Source organism: Mastigoproctus giganteus, chromosome 9, assembly GCF_048544385.1.
Source record: "Mastigoproctus giganteus isolate SK-2022 chromosome 9, ASM4854438v1, whole genome shotgun sequence".
Classification (NCBI taxonomy): Eukaryota; Metazoa; Arthropoda; class Arachnida; order Uropygi; family Thelyphonidae; genus Mastigoproctus; species Mastigoproctus giganteus.
In genome coordinates this window covers 10,357,288-10,372,308 of record NC_143583.1, presented here as the reverse complement: position 1 = coordinate 10,372,308, position 15,021 = coordinate 10,357,288, and the positions used below count along the sequence as shown (strand labels likewise).

General features: G+C 39.7%; 1 protein-coding gene across 1 annotated transcript in view; it reads right to left on the bottom strand.

Annotated features, from left to right (window-relative positions):
• Positions 1-670: 670 nt before the first annotated feature.
• The window catches only part of LOC150080047 (sperm-specific sodium:proton exchanger-like), a 101,214-nt gene continuing 86,863 nt past the window's right edge, over positions 671-15,021 (bottom strand). Inside the window, exon 9 of the mRNA XM_090381643.1 lies at positions 671-772. Within this exon, the coding sequence (XP_090237769.1) occupies positions 671-772 (102 nt within the window). The remainder of the gene's footprint in view (positions 773-15,021) is intronic.

Genomic DNA, 15,021 nt, shown 5'->3' with positions numbered 1-15,021 from the left:
CTTCTTGTTTTTGCTAACAGGAGTGGAACCTGGTTCGGTCGTTGGCTGCGACACCTCATCTGTAACAAGATGCATTCTGAAATGCCTCTCTGGTTACCCCTGTTGTACTGGGTTGTTATGTAACTGATTGTAGCTTTTCTGTTACCCAACTCCTGTTTTGTCATCCTCCGTTAGCCTCTTGCATGAATGAGCTGTTTCCTACCACAAGATTGCCAATGGCTGGATATTATTTCGTTACTAAAATAATCTTGATATATCCGAATGGCAGTCGTACATGAAAACCCCAGAAGGGTTGCAGTTTCCGAGATACTCGCACCCGCACGTCTGGCATCGTCCACCTGCTACAATTAAAATCTGAAATCTTTCGCTTTGCATGTTCGCGCACGTTTCAGTGCGCGAACTGAACAAACTGAGCAGAACAAACCAACTGCTTTATATTGCATCGTAAGAACATGTGTTGCTGTTATTGAAGAAGCGCTATATCTCGAGAAAAGAGTGTGTTTACCTAATAAAGTAGCCACTCGGTGTTTAGTTATGTTAATCGTAAGACATTGGCTGAATGTTTTGAAAACACAGTCAATATGATTCAATACACTGCAACTGAAAGAATGAGTTTTCGAGAGCTAAATTTGCTCTTAAATCATTTAGTTTTACATTTGAAGTTATGTACTCACTCGCCTGGTTTGTCTATAGCGGTATCTGCTACACTGATAAGTTTTTTGAGAGAATCCCGTTGTAGAAGTCCCAATTCGAATTGTTTCCAATAATTAATCTGAAAAAGAAAAAATAATAATAAATATAGTTATTGTGTGGTTGGGCATGCGAACTCAACATAGTACAAAACGTTCGTTCGCATGTCGACCTGGGGCTTAAGCGAGATGAAGGATTAACCCTCATAACTCATATTGAATTTGTAACAAGTAATATAAAAAAAAAAATTTAAAGTCAATTCCTACTTAGGTCAACAAAGAAAAATTTTATTTTAGTTACTTTTTATTAAATAATTACAATTAATATAAATATGTATATACATATGACAGAATCACAATATTAAGTGGCAAAATAGAAAGCGAATTTCCTTGCAATTTTCCATTTTCCTTTCTATATATGGTGTTGGACTATTATTTTTATTCACATGTTTCATTTTCCATTTTGTTCCCTCCTTGACTCAGACTAGAACCCAGAATGAAAAAAGAATCTGAAAAGAAATTTTTTTCCAGCGATCTACACGCTTCGCCACTGACGGTATTTATTCCTAAATTTATATCCTGCTAAATATCTTATATAAGAGAAATTTTTTTTCTCCCATATAAAACTAAAATTAATTAATTAAATTTAATTAATGAATTAATATTTGAAAAAACTGTATTAACATCAAGTGTCATCCACTACAAGTTTAAAAAAATTATTTGAACTTGAGTGGATGAATAAAAAGTATTTTATTAACGATTGAAAATTTGAACAAGATATATAAATATATATAAGGAGAGTGTGAACTAATAGTAGGAATTGAAAAAAGAAGACTCGTGCAGCAGTCTCGATCACTAGACAGGTGCTCAGACAGGCCTTGGAAACCTGATAACCCAGTATAGTTTTAAACGTGTTACGCCAATTCCGTTGTATGCATCAGTTATCTGGTCATCGGTCTCTGAGAGTAGCATCGAGGTATTTCCTAGGAGTGAAATACTGACGAGTGAGTTGGCTAAACAGATACCAATTACCATCTGAAAAGCATCCAGGGCTTACAATGCAGGCCCTGGATGAAAATCATAATATCAGACATACATAATAATCAACCATAATTCGGAACAAGAAAAATTAACTGTGGTTCAGTTATTTGCCAAATAACTGAACCAATCATCTGCGTAGGCGAAATTGACCCAGTTGTCAAAGCTTCTGGTGAGCCACTGGTCAAATACGGAGTTCCAAAGGAGTGGTCCTAGCACTGACCCCTGTGGGCAACCTCTGTTTATAAATTTTGAATAGGGCAGGTGTTGGGCAGTGATCCGAACTGATTTGTTACTGAAGTAGGATCTTATGATTTTGTAAAGATCTTATCATGATATTGATTGCAGTTTGCCAGTCTAAGGGACCTGAGGGAACTCTCCCACCAAAGGGTATCAAAGGCACCCTCAAAATCCACAAAGATAGCAATCTCATAGACTGCTGTGGAATGTGTACAGTGTTTTACAAGGGCTGCAATGACATCTTCTGCAATCATCCTTTCTTTAAGCCATACTGCGAGTTGGATGAAAGGTTTTGTGAGTTTAGGACAGTTTGGATTCTGAGACCAATAATTCTTTCAAACAGCTTTCCCAGGTTGGGTAACAGAGAGATTGGGAGGTACGCTCTTGGGTCGGTATTAGGTTTTCCCGGTTTTTGAATAATATTAGTTAGTGCCTTCTTCCAGAAATTAGGGAATATGCCCTCCAAGAGGCACTTGTTGTAAAGATTTAACAAAATGATATTAGGTAGGTGGTGGACGTCAGAATGCCCAGCACTTGGCTGATTGGACCCAGGGTATCCCAGCAGAACATCACCCAAAGCATGACACCGCCTCCACCAGCGTGATTTCGTCTCACAGTGCATCCACGCACATTCACTTCCCCAGGTAAACGACACACACGGCCGTCCACATGGTGCAACAGGAAACGTGATTCATTGGACCAGACGACCTCCTTCCAATCACTCAAGGTGATTGGAAGAAGGTCGATGCTCGCGTGCCTATTGTAGGCGCTGTCGTCGGTGAACCGTGGTTAGCATGGGCACTTGGAGCGGCCTGCGGCTATGCACCCCATTTTCAGCAGGGTTCCATGTACTGTGTGTTGTTGACACACTACTCCCGTCACCAGCATTCCAACTACCGGTGAGTTGTGCCACAGTCGCCCTTCTGTTGCCACGTACCACCCGGAAGAGCCTTCGCTCACCTCGAGCATCGATAAGCCGTGGTCGTCCAACACTTCGCGGCGGTTCGTGGGTTTTCTCTCCTCGGACCACTTTCGGTAGGTACTAACCACGGCTGACCGCGAGCACCCCACCAGCTGTGCCGTTTCGGATATGCTCTAACACAGTCGTTTGGCCATTACAATTTGGCCTTTGTCAAACTCGTTTAAGTCCGCTGCCTTTCCCATCTAAAGAACAAGAGTAATACTGATTAACGGTATCTCAGTATCAGGTGTTTTTTATCCCGTGTCCCGACCCGCGCACGCGCCGTAGTTCACCTACAGTTGCTTCGATTTGCATAACGACTCGCTGGTCATAATGTTTTGGGTCATCGGTGTATAGAGAACATCATGGTAGAATTTTGGTTGATTAAGATGAGAATCAGGTATTTCTCTATTACTTTGAGGATGCATGAGAGTTTCAGTATTGATTAGAACTATGTCGCTGAGGTAGCTCCTTGTGTTTTGGGTATGCCATCGATGACAAGAAGGAATTTTTATGGGCCTGTTTGCTGCACGAAAACACGAGTTTCCATGAGAAAAAAACAGTGCTACCTTACCTGAAACCAACTAACTTAGCCACACTGTGAAAAGATCAATAAAATTCCTTACGTCATCGACGGGATTATAACTGAGGTCTTTTCCATCCGGTGTGGAGAGGAAGGCGATTCTCCCAATCCACGAGGAGCTTTTTTGATATAGCAAAATGGAACTAGTAATAGTTTTCAATGGCTAACAAGAAAGGTTCACTAAAATGGATTCTCAACGTGAAAACAGTTCGGGTCCCACATCGGTAAGCTTCCGGTGCACACAACTGCAACTCTCAACAATTCAATGTGGCGGATGTTAATCAAAGATGGAAGACGGTAGTTAATACCTCAACGAAATGGTCTGGACGGCCTCACAAACTCACGAAATGAGTTCGATAAAGCATAAAGAAGATAGTGGCAGAGGGTTCTATGGTACGTAGAATACTGATACGACAAAATTAACAGAATACGTAGAAAACGTGATGTAACTTGTGCAGCTAGCGATGAAGCGGGACAAAATTTGCTAAGATGGTGTACCGTAGAATAACGATGAAATGAGGAGAAAGCGAAGAAACTTCGGAAAGGTATGAGGCACAATTATAGGGGTTGTATAAGAATTACCAAAAAGATCACATTACAGAAGTCGGTACAAGATGCTCAAAAATATTGTCACATGACACCAGTACGGCATTAAATCCACTCTAATGGCTAAACAGGCCTAACAGTGATGAATCACACTCGACATAAGGATGTTCATAAGATTCTGTGGCAACAAATCCCATTCTTCCAACAGCGCAGACCTTAGCTCCCCAACTGACCGAGGAGTTGGCTGTTGGCGTGCTATCCGACGCCCAAGCGGTCCCATACATGTTCGATCGGATTTAAGTCGAGGATCGTGCTGGCCCCGGCAGTCTTTGGATATCTTCAGTTTCAAGATAATGAAACTGAAGATATTCAAAAAATTCCTCCACTACTTGCGATCTATTGCAGTGGCCTTGTCGTGAATGAAAAGAAAATCTGGCACAGAGGGTTCGAGGACCTCTTCTCGGTACTTCTGTGCAGTTCCGGTAGCTCTATCAAAAACATGAAGGGGAGGGTGCAGCCATTAACCATTATTCCGCCCCACACGAAAACACCGCCTCCATCGTAAATGTCCCTTTCTCTGATGTTGGAGGGATGGTACCGCATTCCTCTTTGTCTCCAGATGAAATACGTCTAGAATCTGTTTGACACATTAGGCCAACGTGCCGCCTGCGACTGCCCGGCTTAAAGTCGTTTAACATCCCGCAATCTGAAAGAATCATGTAAACCAGCGGTTCCCAATCGGAGGTTCGCACTAAAAATCCTATAATTGCGTCTGCTTAGATTTACATAGGTATATTGTTGTAAACTACAAATATAACTAATAATAAACCATAAAGTAAAATCAAATTAAATAAAAAGTAAAGAATTGCCAAAGAAAGAAACGACATCTTCCACAATTCCTTATAATTAGTTTGCTATCTTACAGTATATCATATTAAATAAATGTTTTCTATACTAATTTTATTTTTTGATTCTCAAAGACCATTGTTATGTAAGGTACTTTTTTTTTCTTTTTTTTTTTTTTTTCCTTTTTTTTTTTTTAAGAACCTATAGTACTTAGTACCGTGTATAGGTTGAAAAGTTGAAAGAAGATGCTTGTTGACATTAGACTTGAACTTCTGTTGATTGTAATTTTCAGGAAATACATAAAAAGGAATGTTGTTCCAAAAAACGAAAATTGAATGAATAAATGAGGAAGAAGAAAAGTTGGTTCTGTGAGTTTGAACTTGGACAGTTAAAGGATGTTGACTGGTTGCGGCACGTGTTCGGATTACTTTGCAAGAGTGAGCGGGAATTATTGAAGCCAATTTAGAAGAACATGGAAGTAGAAAGGTCTATTAGACAGAGGGTGGAGAGACACTTAGAGATAAGACTGTTGAGCGGTAGCACAGTGGTATCATCACGGTCCTCCCCACACCGGGTGGAAAAGATCCGGATTCGAATCCCGTCGGCGAGGAATTTTAAGTGACTCTAATATCATTTTTTTTTGTTAGAGATCAGACATTAATTAACCTAACTGTCCTCTTTTGAATGGAATCTAGAAGCCTGAGAAAGGTTTTGGGGACACCGCCCCAGATGTGGGAACAATATTACTTGGTAGACCGGATTTGCAATTTCTACAGACTCAACAACAGTTTAAAAGAAAAGTAACGCCAAGAGAAAACCAAGTTTTTTTAGAAGCAGAGGAAACAATATATGTAATGTTCTTTATGCCAGGAGAGATTAGAAGTCAGGATAATCCCCAAGATGTTGCCTAGAAATGGGAGTGTCATCGAAGATAAACAGAGGAGCAGAAGAATCCTTTTTGCGAGGTATAAGACAGGACTGAGTTTTAGAAGGATTGAAATTAAGTTGTCTTTGCCCCACTGCAGAATTACCTGCAGATCAACATTTAAGGAAATGGTAGCGGATATTCGAGAAATTCAAGCTGTTTGAGCAGGGCAAGGTTTTTCAAACAGGAAGGTGGAATGCATGATATCGTTAGCAAAACTATGGATAGGATTTCCGGTCAATGGAAGAAGGTCATTAATATACAAAAGTAAAAGAGTGTGAGAAAGAACTGAATCCTGGAGAACACCAGCATTAGTGGAGAAGTTAGAAGACAGAGAACCGTCTACCATTAACCAGTGAGCGGTCAGAGATAAAACTGGATACTCAATTACAAAAAAAACAGCTGGTAAACCATGGGATGGATGCTTACTTAGAAGACCTTTATGCTAAACACGAAAAAAAGCCAGCCTCGGAGATGTCAAGAGCAACGGCTTGTGTTTCACCCAACCAGAACATATCACCAGAATATCACCATTGATCGACACTGCTGGAATCCATACTGGCGATTGTTGATCAGACGGAATGTTTCTAGATAGCTTAAGGAGGTTAATTGATTTCTCCATTACTTTAGAAAAAAGCAGAAGTAATTGCAATGGGACGATAATTGGATGGGAGGGATTTGTCACCCTTTTTAGGAACTGGCTGGATATGAGCAAATTTTCAAGCAGAAGAAAAAACACCTTTGGAATAAGGAAGTGAAAAAATGAGCAAAGAACAGAAGTAAGTTAAGTTCAGGAGCTCAGGTTTTCAGAACAAGTGGAGAAATAACATCAGGACCTGGAGCTTTCTTAGCATCAGATTCATCAAAATTTTTCTGACATCCGTTTGACGGAAGACCATAAGAGGCATTGAATGGAGTGTACTGAGAATGGTTTGAGGTGATTTACCAAGATCATCAATACATGAGTTGGAAATAAAATAGGATGCCAGCAGGTCAGCTTAATCTTTGGCTGATGTGGCAACAGAACCATCTGATTTTGACAGGAGTGGGAACAGAGATGGGCAAAAATTGCAGCCAATAGTTATGGCAAGAGACCAGAATGGTCGGCTACCATTGGAAAAGAAGCAAGTTTCTACTCTTAGCCTGTTCCAAATCTAGTTTGGACTGATTAATAACTGCTTTACAAAGTATAAATGATACTTAATAATAATTATTATTTATGCTATGTCGCTTATAAAAACGTAGTAGTAGAAATATTTTGTAATAAAAATTCAGAAATATTATACGATTTCAGAGAATATAGGCTTAGTTGTTCGCTTTAAAAATATTTTCTGATATCTTTAATAATGTACCGCAGTGTAATACAGATAGTGAAATCAAGACTTTTGAGAAACACTCACCCTGACCTTATTTCGTATGATTTTGTATATATTTTCGTTGAAAGGGGTTCACGATAAAACATTATGTTGAAAGGGGTTCGCGAGTCAAAAAAGGTTGGGAACCGCTGATCTAAACGATGATGGCTTGCCATCCCGAGTACTGGAGATGTGGCTATCTCACTGAGTAATACAAAAAACGGGACTGAAGTGATGTGGTCGCAACCCGTGTTTTTATAGGCATGAATAATTTGCATAATGTGCGGCTCTGTAAGATGGTAGGATTTCTATTGGATATTCGGAATTTGCATGCCAGGATTCCTATTATATCAAATATTCATAAAAATCATTTTGTTCTGTTAATTTTGTTGAGCAGTGTACGTAGTGTTTCCTTCTGATGGATATGTTGGAATTTGGAGATTGTCTGGACAGAATGTGTTGTCCTAACCGTGAAATCTGCTGGAGGCAGCCAGATCTTTCTTCATAAAAATATAGCATATAACACGCGCCTACACTTCTCCGTTCCAGTGAAAACAATTTTCCAGTTAATGTACATTTAAGAAATTACTGCTCCGTACAACTCTCATGTGTTCTTTTATACACAAGCGACACCATGTTATTCTAGCTCACGTTACACTGCCTGTAAACAGCAGTGTTATCACTATTTTTTTTAAAACAACTTTTGTATATTTAGAGGTCCAGAGAGCATAACGGTAAAGAATAAAATTCTTCTATTTACATTCTTGTTCAATTTGACAACTTATACTTTTGTTCATTACGCGAACTCCAAGGTTTCAAAAAAATCATGGAGTCCTTTATATTTTATTACTGAGAATTAAGTCGAGTGGTCAGGAGCGGGAGTGCAATAGTACATGCTCTTTGAGCAGACCGGGGGTAAAGCCTCTAACTACTAAATGCGGTCGATCTGCCAACCCGCACTGGACCAGAGTAGCAGATTATGGTCCATTCTCTCAACAGGACTTAGTATTAGTAATTGCCGCATGGTGCAAGAAAGCCTATGGCTTATGCTGCACCAGTCAAAAAAAAAAAAAAAAAAAAAAAATCCGAGCAAAACAATGATAAAAACAAAAAAAAAAAAAAATAAAATAAATAGATAATAATAATTAATAAAAAAAAAGGAAATAAAACCTATCATCCTATGCGCTTCCCTTACCCGAAGGTACTATCAGATGACCTTTGAATTTCCCCAAACTGTCGGCCTCAACCATCCATGAAAGCAACTTATTCCAGTAGTTTATAACTCGCTGGCTAAAATAAAACTTCCTGCAGTCCAATCTAAACATTTTCCCCCGTAACTTGAATTTATGTCCCCTAGTTCTAGCATCATTTATAATCTTGAAAATTTCGTCTTCATTCATTTTACTGATGCCTCTCAGAGCCTTAAACACCTCAATCAAATCTCCTCTAAGGTGTCTAGTTTCCAAACTCTGCAACCCACATATTCGAAGTCTTTTTTCATAAGGACGCCATTTTGCCGATCTCACCAGGCGAGTTACCCGTCTTTGCACCCCTTCAAGAAGCTCGATATCTTTCTTTAGGTGTGGTCTCCATACTTGAACACAGTATTCCAAGTGTGGTCTAACATAAGCCTTATATAATGGGATTATCACGTCCCTATCTCTACTTGCAAAAGTTCGATAGATCATCGATAGGACACCGTGGCCTTCCTTGCAACCTGTTTACAATGCTCAGAGAATTTCATGTCTGACCGTATCGTAACACCGAAGTCCCTTTCTTCCAGTACTGGGTTTAGTTGAACTCCACCAAGTGAATAAGTTATTTTGGGATTACTGTTTCCCAGGTGTAATACCTTACACTTTGTTGGATTAAAGCATAGCTGCCATTTTTCTGACCATTCCTGAAGTCTATCTAGGTCTCTCTGAAGAAGCTCAGCTTGACAGTGATCATTAACTACTCTACCAATTTTAACATCATCTGCAAATTTAGACATCACGCCCTCTGTCCCTTCATCAATGTCGTTTATGAAAATTAAAAACAACAGTGGTCCTAATACTGATCCTTGGGGAACAACACTTCTTACATCAACCCACTCTGAGGAATAGCCATTTATCACAACCCTCTGCCTCCTGCCCTGAAGCCATCCTTCTATCCATCTAAGGATTTTCCCAGTGATTTCAACCTGTTCCAGATTATAAAGCAACCGCTCAGGTGGGACTGAGTCAAAAGCTTTGCTGAAATCTAAATAAACAATGTCGAAATTATTCCCTAAATCCAGCTCGTGAGTGACCCTTTCGAAATAGCGAACCAGATTTGTTAAACATGATTTTCCCTTTACAAAACCATGCTGAGAATCCTTGATTGTTGTGTTGAGAATCCTTGACTTGTTGGGAAGGCCTCCATCCTGTAGCAGATTGACATTATCTTTAATAATGTACCGCAGTGTAATACAGATAGTGAAATCAAGACTTCTGAGAAACACTCACCCTGACCTTATTTCGTATGATTTGTCTAGCATGCATTATGTATGACATTACGCGAGACCATTTGCATTTATTAAATGATCTTGTTTGCTTTCTTATATCACTGAAACGTATGCTATCAATTTACACCACACTCTGCAATATATTACACACAAAGCTTCCCATCCGGCTATCTGGCGATACTTACAGAATGTTCTCTCGGTAGAAATGCAGAATGAAAAATAAATTTCGCCAATATTTTCAGCACTGTTATCGACAGGGCCAGTAGGTAAGTCGAATCTCATGATGTTTCCCGGTTGTATGTGCGAGATAAGACCAACCTTTCGTTCGAGGTGAAAAATTTTTGAATTTATTTTGGTAAGTGAGACTTTTGTTCGATGGAACGCAATCAATTCTCTGCGGAAATGATTAAGAGGTATTAAGTGGAATGTGTTTATACATATTGAAGAGTATATTTTTTAACAGCGAATGTAGTCTGGATTTTTTTTTTTTTTTTGTTTTTTTTACTTTTGTCCATGTGCAGCTGCTTAAAAAGGCATAAAACCAATGGTTACCTCCATAAGTCGTACCTGCAGCAAGTATTATCCAACAATTTTTAAAATCTTTTCACAGATTCTGGGCTTTTCGAAGTACTTTGGCAAAAAGATGGCGGTGTGCAAATTGGCTTACCTTATGTTATTCACTATTTCTGCTCACGCATGCGTCAGAAAAGGTAAGGTAACCTGCCTGTTTGGTCCGCCCCGCGAGCTTGTTTTCTATAAATTATATAACCCGTTGTTGCTATGATTTAATTTTTTTTATTAATAGGTATTTTGTCCATAGTCGTATTTTAACATTTTATTATTCTAATCAGTGTATAGTGTTACTTGTAATTCCGCTCTGGGGATTCTCCCGCAACATAAGTGTTTAACTCTGTGATGAATACAAACACTGTAAAGGCCAGATAGTGTTAGTGAGGGTTGTGTTGGTATGTTGTTCATCCGGTCTCTTAGCAGGATGAACAAAAGAATTGTGGTAACACAAAAGCCCCTAGTTTAACGCTCATCGCCACGAGAAAGCGACCGGGCCAGTAGGGAGTGAAAGCACTGGCGAGAGCGATCCCTGGGGTGGCCGAAACGTCCAGGGAGAGCCCAAAAAATAAATAAAAATAAATTTTATGTTGAAAGGAAATATGGAGCGATAGCAAGAGGGTGGGATAAAAGATGTAGAAGGACCAAGGCAGCAGTAGTGGATGCGCCTTTCTGATTTTAAAGTGGAGTTAGTAAGGGAACCCCTGGTACAGGATGCCTATCCTGGCCCAGAGAGGGATTTGAGTGTGTGGTGGGGTGCGCCACCAGGCGAAAGAAGGGGTAGGGGAAGGAAACAACCGCCTCAGGTGGTGGGAATGGAAAAACATAGGGAAAGGGATCCCTATTGTCTGTCCTCTAACCGCTTTTCTGGTCAGAGTTAGCAGCAAAAAATTATGATTCGGGTGTTATTTATTTATTTATTTTTGGCGCCGAGACTATTTTGTTCAGACTGCGCCAATTCATATGGTATGCTAGTTTCTATGGTCCAGAATGATTTGTATATTATGTGAGCTGATAAACCAATCCAGCCAGAATAAGTCACGGAAATAATAAATACGGAAGAAACTCCACTGAACAGACTTTTAGCCATTGCGATGGGATTCGAACCCAAATTTTTCAAACGAAAACATGCGGAGAAGGTAAGTCAGGGTAATGTGGTAGATAAGTGTTCCAGTATTTTTTTTTTTAAGTTTTTATCAAAAATACGTTACCAGAAATACGTTACCACCCGTTTGGGTTCAAATATAATTTTAAAATATTCATAGCGAATATGTGTGATGGTTTGGGCGAGAGAACGTTAGGTATAGCCCTTATATTGACTGTTCATTACATAAACGAAATGAAAACAGTACAGTTGAGTTTCATGCTTAGAGATGTTTGGACTGTGATTAAGTTTCATGTATCGCTATAAATAAAAGCCACGCAAATGTCACAACCTATCGAAGGAAAGCTTGGGAACCTGCACCTCTTCGTGTGAAACTGTGGGATGATGGGCGAATATCATTAACTTCAGCAGAGAAATTTTCCTGACATAGTAAATGTGTTTTGGAAATGATTCATATGTTTAACGATTGCTGTTTACCAATGAAATGGATGAGCGGTTCAATAACTGACCGAATATGATTCTTCATGAACCATGATAAGATTTCTATTCATATATTGTTTACTTATTCTTGCTCTTCTTCCAAGATTCTGTGAATCTTGTGGGGGGGGGGAGGAAGGTGTTGCTATACATCCTCCTGATACCACGAACTTACCCCATGTCGGGGTAAGTTCAGGGATACGGGAAGTGTACATCAGTTTCAATGTATAGGCGCTGTCAGTACTATTAAGAGAGACTATTATGTTGCAGTGCAGCCGATATCATTGCTGTGATTGATAGTGTGTCTCACCGATTGAAGAAGAGCGTTGACCATGGTGGGTGATAATATTGAGTAGTGGATATATATAGATGAAGATTATTGATTCTAATGATTACTAACTGTAGCGTGTACTGATCATATAGAGAAAACTTATGAAAGAAACAATCCTCATATGATATAAAGCCCTCGAAGTAACACAGTTACTACAAACTCTGTCCTCCCCACATCAAGTAGAAAAGGGCCCGTTTCAAATTCTGTTAAGTACGCGAGAAATTTTCATAGACTTTTTTCACAACATGGCTCAGTTAGTCGGTTTCATATTATTATTTTTTTAAAACTCCCCTCAACTCGGGTTTTTCGATCAGCAAACAGGTAAATCGATTACACAGGCATATTATACGGTGCAATATGATCTAAGTCGCTGATGTGCCTAAAATCTCATAACATAATATAAAATTCCATGTATAAAGTAAGTAAAAACAAAACACGAATAATTTATTGCTGCTAGTATTATCGTAAAATTTACATTTTTGGTGATTTCCCGAAATGAGAAATATACTCTTTTGGGGAAATACATACAAACACGTACTGCTCTTTTTGGGAAAACCTCAAAGAGCAGTATGTATCGTACAATATATATAAAAAAAAAAAAACACAGAGAAAGAGAGGCCAATACAATGTTTATGCAGTTTTATAATTCATTATTAACACACAAGTGGTTTATTTTTTAGAATACGTCAAAATGTAAAGAGCAATATCGTACAAATTTGTATTAGCCTTTCTTTTTGAGATGTTCGCTCCAGGATACCTCACAACATGAATGTGAACATAATTGGGGCTCGTATTTTACAAGAGTTGACTGACAGTATCGCAAAGGTGCTCTTTCTTGAGATAATTCGGCTATCTGTGCTCCAATCGATTTCCTTAATTTGTTTCTGAAAGTTGAAAAAGGTATTCTTTGTATGTTTTCAAACTTCGTCTTTCTTTTGTGAAGGACTTACTTCACTTCGAAACCTTATAAACGATGCCTCTTCCGCTCTGACCATTTAATCGGTGCCACACGAACTCCAGCAATGCTGAAAGGGGGAAAAAAGAACGACTGGAAGCAGTGAAACGAGAGCAACATCTCAGTTTGACAAAAGAGAAGGCAGTTCAAAGTTTTCTGCAGGTCGTTACTACAGACTGTGGCTTCATAACACTTCGATATTTGAAAGAAATGAACTCCGGGAGGTTGTCTCCGTTGAATGGCGTTGTGTAATGTTCTCGGGGAAGCATTCCGAATTTTAATAATGTGCACGGAGAGTCACAGTTTGATGTTCATGCGCTCGAAGGCCTGTCACTACTGTCGAGTAAGTGACGCACTGCAGTATTTCACAAGGGCGAGAAGATCCAATTTGTAGCTCGAGATTTCTTCGTATCACCACCGATTCCCTTTCTTGATAGTATTCGCGGAATGAGATTCCAGTTCACAAGCGCATAATACAATACCATCGAGAAGGTCCAATGAACTGGAAGAGCGGTGCAATAACTGACAGGGTTTGATGCTTCGAACCATGATAAGATTTCTATTTATTATTCATATATTGTTTACTTATTCTTCCTCTCCGTGAGAATCTTATTTTGTTTGCTGCAAACGATTGTGTTAGTTCGTTTTCAGTAGTAAATCCGAGCTGTGAATCCTTTTTGTGGGATGAGGATTTTCGATTCCGCAGAAGTACTAAGAATGAGATAGTCTAATTTCCTCTCAGTATTACTTTTACAAGAGACGGCGCATGCAAACACACGCATAGTGTTTTGTGGAAGGCGCCACCTACTGTTTCCCACATCATGGTACTTTGTGAAGAAGTACAGAATCTATGTAAAAGCCAGAAAAATGTAATGTCTGGTTTATGTCAGAGTAGTGCTTTGTCCTGTTGTTGTGCCTCTCGCTGCTTGGCCGCAGGGGCCCCTAGTGGAACCCAGCACTGCCCGCCACCAACACTAGGAGTTGAGCCAGGCTGCCCATCATACTCTGGCTGGCTTTCGCCGGGGTCGCCGGAGCTTCCTGACAGAGGTCAAATTAAAAAAAAAAAAAAAAAAAAAATGGGAGAAACAGAACAGGGGATATAGGTAAGACCCTCTGTTCTGTTTCCCATTTTTTTACTCCGTGTGGTAAAACAGTACTCTGTGAAAGCCAGAAGTGTGAGTAGTGTGTTGTTTTATGAAGTGCAGTGTTGGGTTGTGTTGTCCTCTGGCTTTTCGATGTGGGGCCCCTGATGGGACTCCACGTTTCCCACCACTAACCTCTGGGAGGTAGCCAGGCAGTCCCAAAATCTTTGGCTGTCTCTGCCAGGGTCGCCCGAGCTTCCTAACAGAGTCCACAAAAAAAAAAAAAAAAAAAAGCCACACACACACACACACACACACACACACACACACACACACACACACACACACACACACACACACACACACACACACACACACACACACACAGTTGATGTTTGTTGTTTAGATGTTTTCCTCGAGAAAACCTGCAGAAGAACTCACATCGCGTACGTCGACTGATCATTTAATTCGCGTCAGGGACTTGCCTTCCTTTTATTCTTCATCGCTGAGGTCTGCCTCTGCTCTTTACTTTTCTAAATCATCTCCCGCAACTATTTAGAAACACTTGTGAAATCAATGAAACCACTCGTAGAAGTAATCCAGCAGAATTCCTTGAAAACGCGTTGACAGTGGTCGTTGTAGTCACACATTCTTGACCTTCATTAATGTGCCTTATACCACTTGAAAATTTCTGCTTTCTTTAAACACTTGACATTTCTCTCGCAGTCTCTGTAGCACAACAGCGAATAACAAAACGTTTCTGTCTTCAAACTTTGCATTTTGTAGATCACAAAGCGGTTCACACTAACAGAAATGTTAGCCTGAACTTGCAGCTG